Here is a 16,282-nt window from a genome sequence, read left to right on the forward strand (position 1 = left end):
ACAATTTAAAATCTAACTAAAGGCAAAATACTCTTTTTGGCTCCTTTTGACATTTCCCTTTTTAAGGTCTAATATCTTAAGAGTATTTTTCCCTTTATGTAAAGCTTTCAAATTTGAGCATCTTTCCCCTCATCATTTCCCAATAAGTATCTCTCCCTCTTCTTCTCTGTGGTGAGTTGTGCTCCGTTAATGCAAGATTATCTACACTAAAATTTTTTTTATGCTGGTTATAAAGAAGTAAAGTTTGATTTTCTTTGGGTTTACTTTTAGTTAAAAGATCCCAAAAACACTTATTATTAAATTATAGGGCCCAACCGGGTTCGAACCGGTGACCTCTTGATCTGCAGTCAAATGCTCTACCACTGAGCTATGGACCCATTGGATATATATAAAGGTTCTCCTAAGGATCTAGTCAAGATGCGTGTAAGTTGATCCAAATAAACTTCAGATTAAAAAAAAAAAAAATTCACAATGCCCTTGGGTTCTCAGTACTTGTGAGGATAAAGTGATAAAAGTTTTGAGAATATAAGAAAAGGTCACGAGCGAGACGAATTGTTTTATCCGTATGATAGGTGTTAAGTGGAAGTACCATGATGTGTACAGCTGAAGCATCCTAACAAGCCGTCCTTGAAACTTGTTCTTTTTATTTTTTTTTTTTTTTTTTTTTTGGTAATCCCTTGAAACTTGTTCTTACATGACCCAATCAACTTAGAAGCCGTGTGAGATGAAATCTCATGTATGGTTACAAATGAGAAAAAGAAATGAAGAATCCTCTTTTTTACTCTTGACTCCCCCACTCCAGTCATTGCTTTTCTTTCTATTACTTTGAAAGTAGCTGCTGCAGCTTCAGGCACTTGAATTTTACGATATTTCTTTTTATTTCTCATTAAACAAATGGCATATTCTTTTGGAAACCCTAACTATTCTTAGCATGATGTTGAAGAATCTCATTGCTATTACTCAAACAAACATGAAAAGTATGCTTGCATTTTCATCCATAGGTCATGGATGGAGATTCTTTCACCACGGATGAGAAAGGAAACTTGGCCCTAGTACTCTAATATCTTGATGCAAATCTTCTTGCATTTACATATCATTAGATCTTGAAAAAGCCATGTATCAGTATCCAAGAACCATATGAGAGCTACCGAATAGCAACATATAAATACAGATGCCAATGCAAGGTTGGTAGAGTGGTCAAATACTTTTTAGTGGAGAGGTCGTGGGTTTGACTTTTACGAACAACATATGTAATATTCTACCCCTCATATATATAAAATTCCTATTCCTCCCCCCCCCCCCCCGAAAAAAAAAGAATACAAAGACACCTCAGTGAAGAGGTCAAAGTTCGATTTTCTTTGATGATATATTTAAACCATATCATGTCGCTACTTTCTTTTCTTCTTACTTATAATATAATAATAATTTTACGGTCCAATTGGGTTCAAACTAGTGACCTATTCATCTGCAATCAAATGCTTTACCATTGACCTATGAACCATTAGGTATGTATAAAATTTCCATTGAGAATGTAGTCGAGGTATGTAAGTTGACTCAAATAAACTTCAAACACACAAAGACATTGGACTTTACTTTTAGTAATTCTCCATCAGAGTAGTTGGAATTCATCAAAACTACTCAAATGAGTTCGGTTGAGTATTGACTAATTGAAAGGCAAAGCAAGTAGAAAATGTTCAATAAAAATCAAATCTATAAAACTTTCAAGCCTCTTGCATGTGCGAATCATAACTCATATTAATTGGACATATCTTAACAATTTTGGCTCAAAAAAAACTAGTTGATTTGCCTCATGCAATTCTTAGATTTTAAATATCCCACCAGCAATGCCCCCGAGTCTAGCATGGATGAAAATTTCTTCACCATGGATGAGAAAAGAAGCTGCCTCTTGAGAGGAGGTGATTTTGGCTCATTTCCGATTCTTGGATTCAGAGGGTTGTTAGCTACTGATTTATTGTCTTACCCCTTAGTTCCTAATGAATGAATGTGTTTTCTCTAAAAATTAAAAAAAAAAAAAAGAAAAAAGAAAAAAAGAGAAAGGAAACTATTATCATTGTACTATATATTTCTTTATCATAGGCTCTGTTTGTTTGTAAAGATGGAGTGAGAAAAAAGAGGTAGAAAGAAAAAAATATGTGGGTATCATATGTAATGGGGTAATAGAGTGAAAATGTATGGTTGGTAGGGTGGTAAGATCCATACTTCTCAGTGAAGAGAGGTCATTGCGTTCGACCCTTGCGGATCACAAAGCTCCTTCTGAGGATGTAATCTAGATACACGCAAGTTGGCCTAGATGAATCTCAGAAACAAAAAAAAAAAAAAAAAAAAACTGAAAAGATTTTGTAAAAAAATGTTAAATGTGAGTCTCACTTTTTGATTTTTCACATTTTTTCACAAAATTTTGAAAAGAAATTAGATGAAAAAATTAGCATACTACTCCACCAGAAGCTTATCCTAGCTTTTCCAATCCAAACAAACTATACTTTCAAGATTTAAAGGAAATTTTTTTCCCCTCTACCTTTATTCTAGTAAACAAACAAGAGGAAAAAAAAAGAATTATAAACTCGCACTAGAACAAGGGCAATTTAGTCATTTTGCGAGGTGCTGGTACTTGGCTACTTGCACGGTTGGACCATGCGCCGTTCACGACCGGTCGGCGTAATTTAAGATCATCACGAGGCTGGTCTGTGTTTTATTTATTATTGACTTTTAAAAATTCTCAAAACAGAAAAAGAAGAAGAAAATAAAAAAAAGTAAATGAGATGGGCCCACCATCATCAGTACGGCACCACCGTCGTCCATCGTTCATCTAACCGATCTGCTCTCAGTCTATGCAGCAAAAGCGATTCTCCACTCCACTCTTCCCACATTCTCCTTCCCCTCTGCTTGTACTGCACTACGTGCTTTCGAAAAACCGCGCTTCTCTCTTTCCAAACTCTCTTAACCCTTAAATTTCTGGTTTTACTTTACCACGATTTTCACTTGAGTTAGTTTCATTCATTCATTCCTTCGTTTGTTTCTTTAATTAAAAGTGTTAGATTAGATTTCCTTTTTCTTTTTCCATTCTCGTCTGTTCTGGTGTCGACTTGTCGTGTTCTTGGCAGTGAAATCGAAAATCCCGGATTTCCAGATTTGTCAGGATTTAATGCCGAAGCTAAGCTAGCTAGCTCTGCAAGGAGTTGAAGTTATGGCTTCCGGTGGTTACAGAAATGGAACTCAAAAGGGGGCTATCAAGGTCGATAGGACTCTTCCTGTGTATTCCAATGTCAAATCTTCTTCTTTTAAATCTAAGACTGTTCCCTCGCCTTCTTCTCACGGCACTGGTCTTCGAAAGAGTGGGTCTGGCTCTCTTGGTTCGTCTGGAGCGGGTAAGGGCGATGCTGGAGGTTGGTTTTTGTAAAACTGAACCTGGGTTTTGTTTTCTGTGTTATTAGTTATTGTTTGGTTCTTGTTGCTGCATTTGATGCCTGAAGGTACGGGGATCTATTGTCATTCTTCAAATTTCACTATTAGGGTGTTATCCTTGACTCGAAGTTGACATCATCTCTTTAAAACTTTTTTTCCCTCCTTCTTTTGTTGGGAGAAATGTTGATTTTATAGGTTCTTCTGAATATGGGTTTGGGTTAGATAGAAACGGAGATGAAGCGACTGGATTATTTATTTTTCTTATAAGAAATTCATTCGTACTTAGTTGCACTGGAATAAAGCTTTTAGAGGTCGCGCTAGATGAAGTCAGTATTAATTGTGTTAGTTTCAGGTGGATAACTCCTTCAATTTTCATCGGGATTCATTTTAGTTTGTAGATGAATTTTATGCATAAGAGGAAAAATATTAAACCAGGTGAAAATTGCTGATTTCTGCGCTTCTAGTTTAAATTTGGTTGAGGAGACGCACCTCCAGCCTACTGGTTCATGGTTTAGGTGTGGCAAGGGTGAACAACTGCTGATGTTTTGCCGGGAAAGTTGTACTGACACATATGCATGAATGGATCTCAGATAAATAGGGAACAGACTTTATAGTCATCCTGTTCGGATCTCATACAGTGTCGGGGGAAAGTTTGTGTATGCTATGTCCAAGAAGGTTATACTTCATTTTATTGCTGTTCCTGTATGAGCTTATGGAAATCTGTGGATGGTTATATTTTTCCATGGGAAGATAAGAGATAAGAACAACGGAGTTCAATTTCTGTTTTTGAGTGACTGAAGGGAAAGTACAGAATTATTCTTGGGTTTCTGCAGTCAAAATGATTTTCAAACTCATTGGCAACGGACTTGTAGAGGGGAAGCTGGTTATAAATGCTTTAGTATGGGGTATTCTTCATGAAATGCCTAGGACAAGGCACATGTTGTACCATGGATTGTACTTTGTATATTGAAATACCTCTTCAGAGCAAGGCTTGCCCCCCCCCCCCAAAAAAAAAAAAAAAAAAAAAAAAAAAAAAAGGAAAAAAGAAAAAAGAAAATCTAATCCTTGGTTCTGGTTCCACTTATTTATTTGGAATTCTTGGGACATTGGGGTTTTTCAGGTTTTGCTATTTTGTCATCCATTGAAGATCATTAGTAAGAGTATTTCTATAGATGGCTCATCAAAACAAACAAACGAATTATCCAGATTGACTAAATTGACAAGGCAACGTGCATTCTTTAACTGGTGACTTGTTCCAACATACATCAACAACTTTTTGTGGTGCATTAACCATTGCATGTCTAGTCTGGAAATTAATACTCACAATAGCAGTAAGAGATGATTATGATGTTTTGTCGTGCATTGGTGTCAATACTCAAAAAGAGTAAAAAGGGAATGATCCAATGGTTGAACCTAAACTGATGGTACAAACCAACTCTAATTGCTATGCATGGTACCTCTATATCCCATAAAATTCTCACAAACCATTAAGTGAGGTTTTAACATCATCAAACATCCTGAACTCTTGATAACACTAACCGACCATATTGCCACCACATTATTTTTCTTCTTCTTTTAATTATGATATTTTGTGGTTTTGACCTTCTTAGGGTTGCCTCTTGTGTTGAGTTCCATGCAAATGTCCATTTTTGGGATGGAACACTGTCTACCATTGCTAACTTTTTGTTTAACTGATGCTAATTTTGTTTTTCATTAGCATATATGACAGCAGTAAAAATTGGATATTGCCTTCCATATTTGTGTATATTAAATAGTTCCATCTGTCTGAATATGGTCCCTTCTGGATTGCTTTGGTGTCACTGTCAGTTCCTGGTAGGGTTCGAGTTGCTGTGAGATTGCGGCCGCGGAATGCAGAGGAGCTGGTGGCTGATGCAGATTTTGCTGATTGTGTAGAATTGCAGCCAGAGGTTTGTACATTCTGCAGGACAACGTGAAATATTAAGCACCACTTCCAACAGAAAACGTAAAAAAGAAATAAAGAAAAACTCAGATGTTTCGTGAAAGGTTGCTTCTGTCTCTCTAATTCTGATTTGGTTTGCCAAATTCAGCTTAAAAGGTTGAAACTTCGCAAAAATAATTGGGATTCGGACACCTTTGAATTCGATGAAGTGCTTACCGAATTTGCATCCCAAAAGCGTATCTATGAAGTTGTGGCAAAACCTGTTGTTGAGGTGCGTGAGATATTTACTGTGTATCCTTATAGCTGTCGTAGACTTTACTCTTTGAGTTATTTACTTTTCTTCTTGCGTGATGTTGGAAAATGTCTCTTTTCTCTACAATATTTTTGTTGTCTATATTGATTATGCTACTGGTGCAGTCCTTGGCCAAAATCAGGGTATGGAATTTCAGATGTTGAACCCGAAATATTTTGGTGAAATTTCTGTCCATAGTGGTCCTCTTCATGAATTTTGATCCATTTTAACACCTCAATTTTGATAGTCCTTTCATGTATTTTCTTGAAACTTGGATAATTTTGACTGAAATGTTGAACTTCTGGGCCGAAGTATCTAATTATGCTAAAGTCGTTTGTCCACTTTTGGTTTTGTGGAGCCAGTTGATACCGTTAACTTGCCTAAATTTATAATATGGTTTTTGACTGTTAATAGGCCTCATGGTTCCTTTTTATTCTGCATGTTGTTGGGTTTTCTTAATTTTTGTTCTTTTTGTAATGGCTGTACCACCTATTATCTCCCAGAATGTTAACATCATTGAGAATTAGTCTAGGTAACTGGTGAATAATTGCAATTCTTGTGATGAATAATAGCTCTAATGGTGAACTATGCATGGTTTGAATAGTGACTTCTCTTTACCATTACTCATCATTGTAAAGAATTATGCCAAAGTGGCTTCTCCACTTTGACCCTCTTTTCAACAATTTGCGGCTCTGATGTGTCAGTTATTTCTGTAGAGTGTTCTGGAAGGTTATAATGGAACGGTGATGGCATATGGGCAAACTGGTACTGGGAAGACTTTTACCCTTGGACTGCTTGGAGAGGAGGATACTGCTTCCCGTGGAATTATGGTGCGCTCAATGGAGGATATTTTGGCAGATATTTCTCTGGAGACTGACTCTGTATCAGTCTCCTACTTGCAGGTTATTAATCTTTAAGAGTAGTTGTAACTGCACATTGCCATTATTATTTAAAGCTAATATACCTGTTTGTTGGGTTTTAGCTTGTGATGGCTGTGTAATTGGATTACATTACTTGTTGAGTTGTTGTTCCAACTTCATTGCTTCTACCAACATGTGCAGCTTTATATGGAGACAATCCAGGATCTGCTTGATCCTGCTAATGATAACATTTCCATTGTGGAAGACCCGAGAACGGGAGATGTTTCATTACCAGGTGCAACTGTAGTAGAAATCAGGAATCAGAAGAGTTTCGTAGAGCTGCTACGATTGGGAGAAGCTCATCGATTTGCTGCGAACACAAAGCTGAATACTGAATCCTCTCGCAGTCATGCTATTCTTATGGTGAATAATTGCTCCTCTCTTTAAGCATTACACACTCATGTATAAGCTCATATGGTCTTGTTTATGACTGTTTTCCTTCTTTATGGATTTGGCAAGTATAATGGAGAGTTTTTCTTTTATCTTGTGTAGGTACATGTTAAGAGGTCTGTCATAGGGAGAGAAACAGCCCTCTCAAGTGATAATGGCAATGCTTCCCACTTGAGCAAGAGTATAAAACCACTTCTTGTTCGGAAAGGGAAACTAGTTGTGGTAGATCTTGCTGGTTCAGAGCGTATTGATAAATCGGGTATGTGATCACAACTTCTGACCCGTTATTTTTGTGTTGTCTAGTTTCCGTGCATTTAAAAAATATGCATATTGAGGGGTCACAAGCTCCAAGAAAAGGAAGAGATAATTAAAAAGGAGTTGAAAACTAGAAAGAAAGATTCTTCCGTGGCCTCATCTGCTGCTCTGATTGACTAATGCTATAGTTCATAATTTTGATGAGGAAGAGGAGCACTGCCATGAAGTTGGACAAGTGATTACAAGTTTCCAAACCTGGGTTTCCAGTTTAGAAATCATGGTACCATGACATACTTGACTTCAATTATTGTTTCTCTTAGTCTGAAGTAAGCTCAATCAAGCTACTCAAGTTCAAGTACTATGATACTGTCCCCATACCTCTCAGTTATGCTCACTGCCTGTGGGTCTAAAAAGAAGAGCATCCCAGTGCATGAGGCTCCCACAGTTCCACAACTGAAGGGTCTGGGAAGGGCAAATTGATGAAGTTCAGATTAAAATGTTAAAGCCCCTCAGACCTTTTTATATCACTGATCCCACACTGACAGCTAACATAAAAAATGCTATGCTACGCTTCCTCTTTTCTCTTCCTGTGGGGCTGTGTTAACGCCTAGTCATAGTGTCTCTCTTTAACTTGATTGCTTCTAAAGTCTTCATTTCCCCTTCTTTATTTATATTCCAAAGGCAGTTCTGCCTCAGAAATTTCTTTGTCCATCCAATCTTTCTTCTAGTTTCTTAATGAAACTAATGGCAAATCTGGCCTTCTCAAAAAATGATGCCTTATTGTTGACCCTCTTCATAAACATGATTTCTCTGTCTTGAGCTTGTACATCATAAAAGATCTGCAGCTCCACATCCTTGTTCTAATTGAAGTGATCTTTGATTGAATCACATTCTGGCTCATTATTGAGATGAAAGGTGATGCAGGATTCCTGTTCCATTTCCTTGATGGCCAAGTGGTCCCTGCAATTAATTGTGTCCCTTCTCTTATGTAGTTTGTCTTTTTATCCATATTTCTTAGAAAAAAACATATGCGTTTTTGTCAGTTTATTCTCCCCCATCTCCCCTCCCTTTTTTTCCTGATAAAATATTGCATGATTACAGTTTCATGGATTTTCTTCCATGTAGTGATCAAAGTTATTGATTGATTAGTAAATGCATGTAGTGGTCAAAGTTGTTGATTGATTAGTAGATGCATCATATAAAGTCACCTAGTCCAAAACTACAACTCAGTTTTTCCTCCTCTCTCGTCAATGAAAGTGATTGTCTCTGTTCTTCACTGTAATGCTATTTCCTGTTGTTTTGAGTTAGATTCTTATATTTCTTAGTGGGTTTCTTGTTGTATTTTATGTTGGCAGGAAGTGAGGGGCATACTTTAGAGGAAGCCAAATCTATTAATCTCTCATTGAGTGCCCTGGGGAAGTGCATAAATGCACTGGCTGAAAATAGTGCACATGTACCAGTTCGTGACTCCAAGCTTACGAGGTTGCTTCGTGATTCGTTTGGGGGTGAGGCTTCCTTTTATCTCTTTAGCTCTATTTCTTATCTTTGTTGCTGCATGATCTCATCTGCACAAAGCAAGTCATGATATGCACTTATTTATATGTGTAACTTGACATTATTAATTGTTATAGGTACGGCAAGAACTTCATTGATTGTGACAATCGGGCCATCTCCACGCCATAGAGGAGAGACTTCAAGTACCATTATGTTTGGACAAAGGGTGAGTTTTTTTGACAACGCTATTGTTTGTTCTTTAAAAAGTAGTTCCTCTCCAGTTTTCCAAAATGTCATTGATTTTATTATTATTATTATTTATTTTTTAAGGTTTAAACCGGAACTCTCGTAACTGCAGAATTTTATTTTTCCATAACTTATGATCTGAAGCGTAAGCTTTCCAAGGAGATGAGTGTTCTATTTTTTGGTGCTTTGAATGATAGAATTGTTGTGATTTATTGTTCATTTTCCTTTTCCTTTTCCTTTTCGTTTTTATTTATTTATTTATTAGTATTCACTACTTTTTTGCTAATTTTATTCTTGCATGTAACTACTGTATTTTCTTCTCTTTTTATTTATTTATTTATTTATTTTTTATGTTAAGAATGTAGTTACTGTGTTTCCACACTGCTATTTCAGTTTGGAATTATTTTCAGGGGGAGGAAAAATCCTGCAGACATTGGTAACACTTGATATTACATGATTGGACTTTTTTGGGTCAAAACATGATTGAGTTGATATGTTGTCGAAATTCTCCCTCTTATAGGCTATGAAGGTGGAGAATATGGTTAAGTTAAAGGAAGAATTTGATTACAAAAGTTTGTCGAGAAGACTTGAAATACAGTTGGACAAACTTATTGCTGAAAATGAAAGACAGCAGAAAGCTTATGAGGATGAAGTAGAAAGACTAACTCTAGAAGCACAAAATCGTATCTCTGAGATGGAAAGAAACTATGCTGATGCTTTGGAGGTTAGTTCTTCAATTGTCTATATTTTACTATTCATTACAACAAAGTGAACTGAGTTACTGTTCCAGTTACAATTATTAGATGATGTATATTGAAAGTTTATCAGAGTAAACTGTATTTAACATTTTTTGCTGAAGAAAATAATCTGAATTTTTATGTTTGTTTTTTGTTATGCTTTTGTTCTTTTCCTTTTCATCCTGAGCGCCTCTGGCTTGTCTCATATTCTTATCACAGTATTCTTTTTGAGCTTCAATATCATATCAATTTCACAAAAAAAGAATTAATTCAGTCTCTCTCCTTTCCTGCAAGATAGTGTTGTTGTCTGTTTCCATTCTGGCAAGATGCACTCCATGGGTGTAAGCTTCCTGTATTAGTGAATGATGAGAATGATTTTCACAGATATTTTAGTTAGCAAGATTTATGCAGTTGCATAGATATTTTTCATGGCATCCAGGCGACTCAAGTTGAGTGGGCCTGGATACAAGACGACTCTAGATGCGACCGTAGTTGCCAACTTGCTTGGTGATTGGACGCCTAGGTGGCTTCTTGACAACTATGGTAACATGTGCATGGCTGGACCTGACTTGATCTGGAAAAGAGACTGAGATGAACCAGATCCAAACCAAGAGGATTGTGGTCCAGTCGGGGTTGTGGCGGACCTTGGTGCGATGATAAGGTTGCTTTATTGTGACCAAAAGGTTGTGGCTTTGAGCCATGAAACAGTCTCTCTGCAAAGTGGGGGTAAGGTTGGGTACATAGTGTGTTATTTTGATACTGCAATGGCAGGAGCCTTGTGTACCGGTTGAGCCCTTTTAGGGTTTATAGGTTTATTCTTGTAATTTGAAATTTAATTTAATTTAGTTTTATTTGAGAGTTAGCCACGTAAGAGTTCTGGAAGTCTGGTTGTTTTAGGCATGTACAGTGAAGAGGTTTTGTCTTTGATTGAATATACAATTTGCTTTGAGTGGGGCTGTTGCCTGGATGGATTAAAGTAGCATTCTATCTGATTATCTAATTGCTTCCTCTCGTCTTCTGGTTCAATTCTGAATCCCTCCACAATCTACACAGGTGAGACTTCCTATTCCTTTCCTTTTTTCTCCCTTTCATTGTTATTCTTCCCTCCTCCTTGCTTTTGCTTTCTTTTATTTCTTATTGTTGGCTGTACCTTGGCTTGAGAAACAAAGACACAGAGTTTAGTGAACCTTCAAGTTCAATTCTGTGGGCACTGGGTTATGGAGGGCTAGTTAGGAGAAGAGGGAAGCCTGAAAGAGTCAGTTGCACAGGGAAGAAATTAAACAAGACCCACCTTTTTTTTTTATTTTAAAATTTGTTTTGGGGGAGGGGGTTGGAGAAGAAGATATTCTCACAACTATTGCTATGCCATTTTAACCACCAGTTGCAATAAGCAAAACTCAAAATTTTATTGAATCTGAATAATAACCTGATTACAAGAGTTTTAAAAGATTCGACCAGTGCCATTCCCACCAAGTGATTGAAATAGATTTCGACTCTATTCTGGACACTAAATTGAAATGAATTTCAACTCTAACTTGCTACTAACAATTCTTAACAAGTTAAAAAGGTATATTGTCTTATAATCCCTACTTAATATATCCTACAAAACCTAAAGAAAGCCATAGTCCTGGACTCCTGGACTCCTGGTTCATCTTCAGATGGATATCCAAATAGGTTTGGGTCGGTCTGAGGCAGTGCACCTGTGTCATTGGGCTTAAATGGGCATTTTTGTATAAACCCGCATCTAGGGTCTTAATTCTGAAAACTGGATCATGTATTCCGTGGAGTTCAAGATTTGATCTACAATGTAATTTGATAATTAATATTTCCTCATTCCGGTGAATCTTTTCCCCTTTTGTGCACATCATGCTTATCAAGGTTGGTTTAACATTGTACTAATTGTACTATGTAGTCTGTAATCTTCTTCCTTCATGCATTCTCTTTTGTAGAAGGAGCGATTTAAATACCAGAAGGACTATATGGAGTCTATAAAGAAACTTGAGGAAAAGTGGCTAATGGATCAGCAAAAGCATGGTAATGATAAGAGTAGAGTTGAACATAATGATGAGTATGTGGAGAAAGTGCGTAGCTTGGAGGTTCGTTTCCCCTTTCTGAAATTTTTTCGAAGACATCATCTGATTGTCATTGGTTACTTCGTTTTAATGTATTACTTCCTTCCCTCTCTTCCTTTGTGCCATTCCTCATGCTTACAGCACACCATAATAATGATTTCACTGTTTTTGGGATGTGGTTGTCTATCTTGATTTAGGCATAGTTATTTTTTCTTGCTTGTCAAGTTAATGGCATGCCAGTTGACAGAATAAATCGAAAGTGAGGCAGTAGTCATTTGGTTCATGCTTTTTCTGAGCTTCTTGCCTCACTTTGTGTTTGCTATTCATCGAAAATTTTGCTTAAGTTGTATGCACTTCGTTCCTTCTTTTTTTTAGGGGAACCAAAGTTACTTCATTTTTTCAATCAAAATATTTCTCACTGCATCATTATTGATATGATAAACATCTCAAGATACATAAGTTTCAAAATTGATCCAACCATCACACCAGCTCTCAAGATATCCAAGTGATTGGACAGCGCCAAGTTGACCTCCTTGAAGGCGGCCCAGAAGAGCTCCATAACAAAAGCTTTCTGTTGCAGAGTTTACGAAATCATCTGGTCCTGAAGCTTGCCTTGCTCTTACAAATTCACGTGCTCCACAATAGCATCCTGTAACAATGGCCAAATTTACGAGCATTTGTTGCAGAGATGTTAGTGAGACTGTGAGTTTTACAATGCTTGGATATCAGTCCAACTCCACCCACAACCCCTGCAAGTAGTGTAGGAATTAAGATGCATTCCTTCCATCCCTCTGACGGTGAAGGCTTTGAGGATCTCTTGTCGGAAGCTGTCTCGCTATCAGTGAGGAGTCTGGACTCTGGAGGGGACTCGACCTGCACTATGTTCCTTTTATTTCTTCTGCCATCTCTTTCTTTTGTCTCTGTTGAGAGATGGAGAGATGACTGTTGAAGAGCTTTGTGGTTGTTGGGAAGTTTTTTCTGTTGGGTGATCTGAGCATGGTTGCATCCTGTGTGATTGATTGAGGGCGGGAAGAGATGTTAACAAAGAAAGACCTCTTTTGTTGGACATTTAGCATCAGTTGACATCTGCTTTTAGTTTGCTTGAATTTTGAGTTTTGTGGTTTTTACACCATGGTTGATGGAAACATCTTCTTTGGGAATATTTGTTTGTTGAATTGTTCCTTGGATGCGATCCTCAGAATTTCCATTCTGGTGAGCAGGGTCCCTTGGTGTCTGTTTCTGAGGAAGTCATTGAACTCAGACAGTTGCTCAAGAATGAAACTAATTTAAGAAAGGTTGCTGAAGAGGATGTGAAAAATTTGAAAAATCAACTAGCTCAATGGAAAAGTTCTGAGGTTTGATAGATTCAATCATTAAGGCTGTAGTTTCATTATCATTTCGTTTCTTTTACAGATTTTTAATTTTTTTTTTTGGGTCAAAGATTTTTAACCATTGGCTTGCTGGTATTTGTCTTACCATAGGCATCTGGAAATGCTGAGTTATTAAAGCTCCATAAGATGCTAGAAGAAGAGGGACACCAGAAGGAGAAACTGGAAGAAGAAATTGCAATACTAAGAAGTCAGTTGTTGCAATTGAGTTTGGAAACTGAGGAGGTATGCTGTTTGTAGAAGCTAAAAATTGGTCATTACTTTAATTATACTTATCTTGCTAACTATTGATTTTTTTTAGTATATATGTTTTAAGTGTGGTGTATTGTTTAATGCCTGGGTTTCCTCTTTGTAGACAGGAAGAAGTCTTGAAAGAGGTGGGCCTGGAAAAATCTTCACTGGATTGGATTCCCTTATGGCTCAAGTTCGGCATCCACAGCTTAAAGATTCAGGAAATGGACAAAAAGCCTCTATTGCAAAACTCTTTGAACAAGGTAATGTGAACTGATCGGACAAGATAATTATGTAACGTTTATCTAAAAACTTCTGCTAGCTCTGTCTATAAGAGATTATTTTCTTTTGCAGTTGGATTGCAGAAGATCTTGTCTCTGCTTGAATCAGAAGATGCTGATGTACGGATTCATGCGGTAAAAGTTGTGGCGAATCTTGCAGCTGAAGGTAGTCTATCATGCTTCTTTATCCTGTTTTGTGCTCCATTTACATTGTGTTCAAGGACTCTGCATCTGGTGCCCCTTATGCTATACTGTAATGGAGCATATTCTAGACTAGTGATGCTGAAGAAAAGGCTATCCTCTTGTTTAACCTTTCCCCAAGTGTGGTCATTGTTATTGTTGAATATAAAACTGAAATATAGGTTCAATGGATTTCTGATGACTATTTGCACTGAATTCAAGAGGATAAAGGTAAGGAAATGACAAAGTGAACTAAGTCAGATCTGCATGTGGGGATGATTTATGTTGTTTGTATTCAAGGTTTTGGAGCTGAAATGGAACTGCAGAATGCTTATAAATAGTGATAGAGGCAATCTAGGTATTGCAGAATTTGACATGGATGCTAAATCTCTGACTTGAAAAATGAGCAGACTTTTGGGGATTCTGAGATGGAAACCGAAAATTAACATTGTTTTCTTATGATGTGGATGGTATATTAATCACTCCTGACAGGGCTTGGTTTAGGGGACTAGTGTGCAATCCTTAGGTCCAAAACCCTGATTTGGACCGCTCTGGGTCCAACTAGACTAACAACTCAAGGACTAAGAAATATGACAACTGTAATCTATGTAAAATCTAGCCAAACCCTTGTCATAGATTTGATCTTATATGATAAACGCTATGCTAGGGCGTCCCTCGACAAAAGAAGTAAAGCACTACACTGTGGCCCAAGTGTAGTGATAAGTGGGCAAGGGTTAGCTAGGGTGTGCCTTGTAAACGACGCGCCGCATCAGCATCAGCGCCCGGATGCGGTGATAAGTAGGCAAGGATTCTCGCACCGTGGATGAGTGCGGGTAAAGAAGTTGGTTAAGAAACGTAGGATTATATTGACATCTTAGAACATAGGATCTTTAACAAGTAAGAGCTTAGAATTATTAGATGTTATGACGGGTAAAAAAACTAAAGAGTTGGATGACTTTAAAGTTTAAACTTTGGTATACTGGCGATAAAACTAATAAAAATGGAGTAGGTATAATAGTGGATAAGGATTTTAAGAATGCTGTGGTAGATGTTAAAGGAGTAGGTGATAGGATTATTGCTATCAAGCTTGTAATGGAGAAAGAGATTGTAAATATAATTTGTGCATGTGCACCTCAAGTAGGATTGGATGAAAGAAGTTAGAATTTTAGGTAAATATGGATGGATTAATGCAAGAAATTCGTCGAGGAGAAAAGATTATCATGGGGGTGATCTAAATGGACATGGAAAAGATCAAAGAGGCTATGAGAGTGTCTATGGAAGTTATGGTTTTGAAGAGAGGAATGAAGAAGGGATCTCAATTTTAGGTTGTGCTGTTGCTTTTGATCTATCTATTGTAAATACTTCAAAAAGAGAGAGGAGCATTTAATTACCTTTAAAAGTGCACATCATAGAAGTCAAATATATTTCTTCATAACTAGAAGGATCAGATAGATTGTTGTGCAAGGATTGCAAAGTGATACCAGGGGAAAGCTTAACTGTACAATATAGACTTATGGTCTTGGATATGTGCCTAACCCCCAAAACTCATAAAAGGTGCAAGGTTAACTACCCAAGGATAAGATGGTGGAATTTGAAAGGAGAGTGCTTGCAATCCTTCGCTAATGAAATACTCAAACAAGGAAAGTGGGATTCTAAGGGGGACATTAATGCGATGTGGAATGAGATGGTGTCTCAAGAAGCTAGCTAAAGATGTCTTAGGTGAATTAAAAAGAAAGCTCCATTCTTATAGAGAGACTTGGTGGTGGGGTAGTGAGGCTCATCTCTGTTAGGAATAAGAAAGCTAGTTTTAAGACATAGCAAATGACTAAGGATGTTAAAGATCTTTAAAGGTATAGCTTGCTAGAGATAAAGCTAAGAAAATTGTGGGATAAGCAAGGGAGAAGAAGTATAAAGAGTTATATAATAAGTTGGGCACTAAAGAAGTGGAAAAATCTATTTAGAAGATAGCTAAAATAAGGGATATGAAGAGTAGAAATTTTGACCATGTTAGATGTATTAAAAGTGGAGATGGTAAAATACTAGTATGTGATAAGGACATTAAGAAGAGATGGGAAATCTATTTCTCTAGTCTACTAAATGGGCACACTTAAAGTATCTGTGATTTGGACGATTATAGCATACACCAAGACACCCATTTTCGAATATATATACGGAGAATTTTGATATTTGAAGTAAAAAAAGCACTAAGGAGGATGAAACTAGGCAAGACACAAGGTCTTGATGTTATAAATATGAAAGAGCTTAGGAACCCACGGGCTAGTTTGGTTGACTAAGTTGTTTTAGAAGATTATGAGGATAGAGAAAATGGCAGATGAATGAAGGAGAAGCATTGTGGTTCCAGTTTACAAAAATAAAGGAGATATTTAAAGCTGTAATAACTATAAAGGCATTAAACTGATGAGCCATACTATGAAATTATGGGAGAGAGTAA

At 37.0% G+C, this 16,282-nt stretch overlaps 1 protein-coding gene and 1 non-coding gene across 3 annotated transcripts in view; one reads left to right on the top strand and one right to left on the bottom strand.

Moving 5' to 3' along the window:
- Positions 1-305: 305 nt before the first annotated feature.
- Positions 306-377, bottom strand: TRNAC-GCA (transfer RNA cysteine (anticodon GCA)). The gene has a single exon. It is a non-coding gene; the product is annotated as a tRNA-Cys (tRNA).
- Positions 378-2,851: 2,474 nt separating this feature from the next.
- LOC149029648 (kinesin-like protein KIN-UB) overlaps positions 2,852-16,282 on the top strand; it is a 28,125-nt gene continuing 14,694 nt past the window's right edge. Inside the window, exons 1-14 of one of the 2 annotated variants that reach the window (XM_089141989.1) lie at positions 2,852-3,404; positions 5,251-5,351; positions 5,493-5,615; positions 6,353-6,538; positions 6,698-6,919; positions 7,049-7,205; positions 8,557-8,706; positions 8,833-8,921; positions 9,462-9,665; positions 11,628-11,774; positions 12,971-13,105; positions 13,232-13,363; positions 13,494-13,632; positions 13,724-13,816. In XM_089141989.1, the coding sequence (XP_088998115.1) occupies positions 3,206-3,404; positions 5,251-5,351; positions 5,493-5,615; positions 6,353-6,538; positions 6,698-6,919; positions 7,049-7,205; positions 8,557-8,706; positions 8,833-8,921; positions 9,462-9,665; positions 11,628-11,774; positions 12,971-13,105; positions 13,232-13,363; positions 13,494-13,632; positions 13,724-13,816 (2,077 nt within the window). In that variant the 5' untranslated portion in view covers positions 2,852-3,205. The remainder of the gene's footprint in view (positions 3,405-5,250; positions 5,352-5,492; positions 5,616-6,352; positions 6,539-6,697; positions 6,920-7,048; positions 7,206-8,556; positions 8,707-8,832; positions 8,922-9,461; positions 9,666-11,627; positions 11,775-12,970; positions 13,106-13,231; positions 13,364-13,493; positions 13,633-13,723; positions 13,817-16,282) is intronic. The other variant, XM_089141990.1, reaches the window with a different exon arrangement.

Source organism: Hakea prostrata, chromosome 1, assembly GCF_041222555.1.
Source record: "Hakea prostrata isolate BN-2017 chromosome 1, UWA_Hpros_2, whole genome shotgun sequence".
NCBI lineage: Eukaryota > Viridiplantae > Streptophyta > Magnoliopsida > Proteales > Proteaceae > Hakea > Hakea prostrata.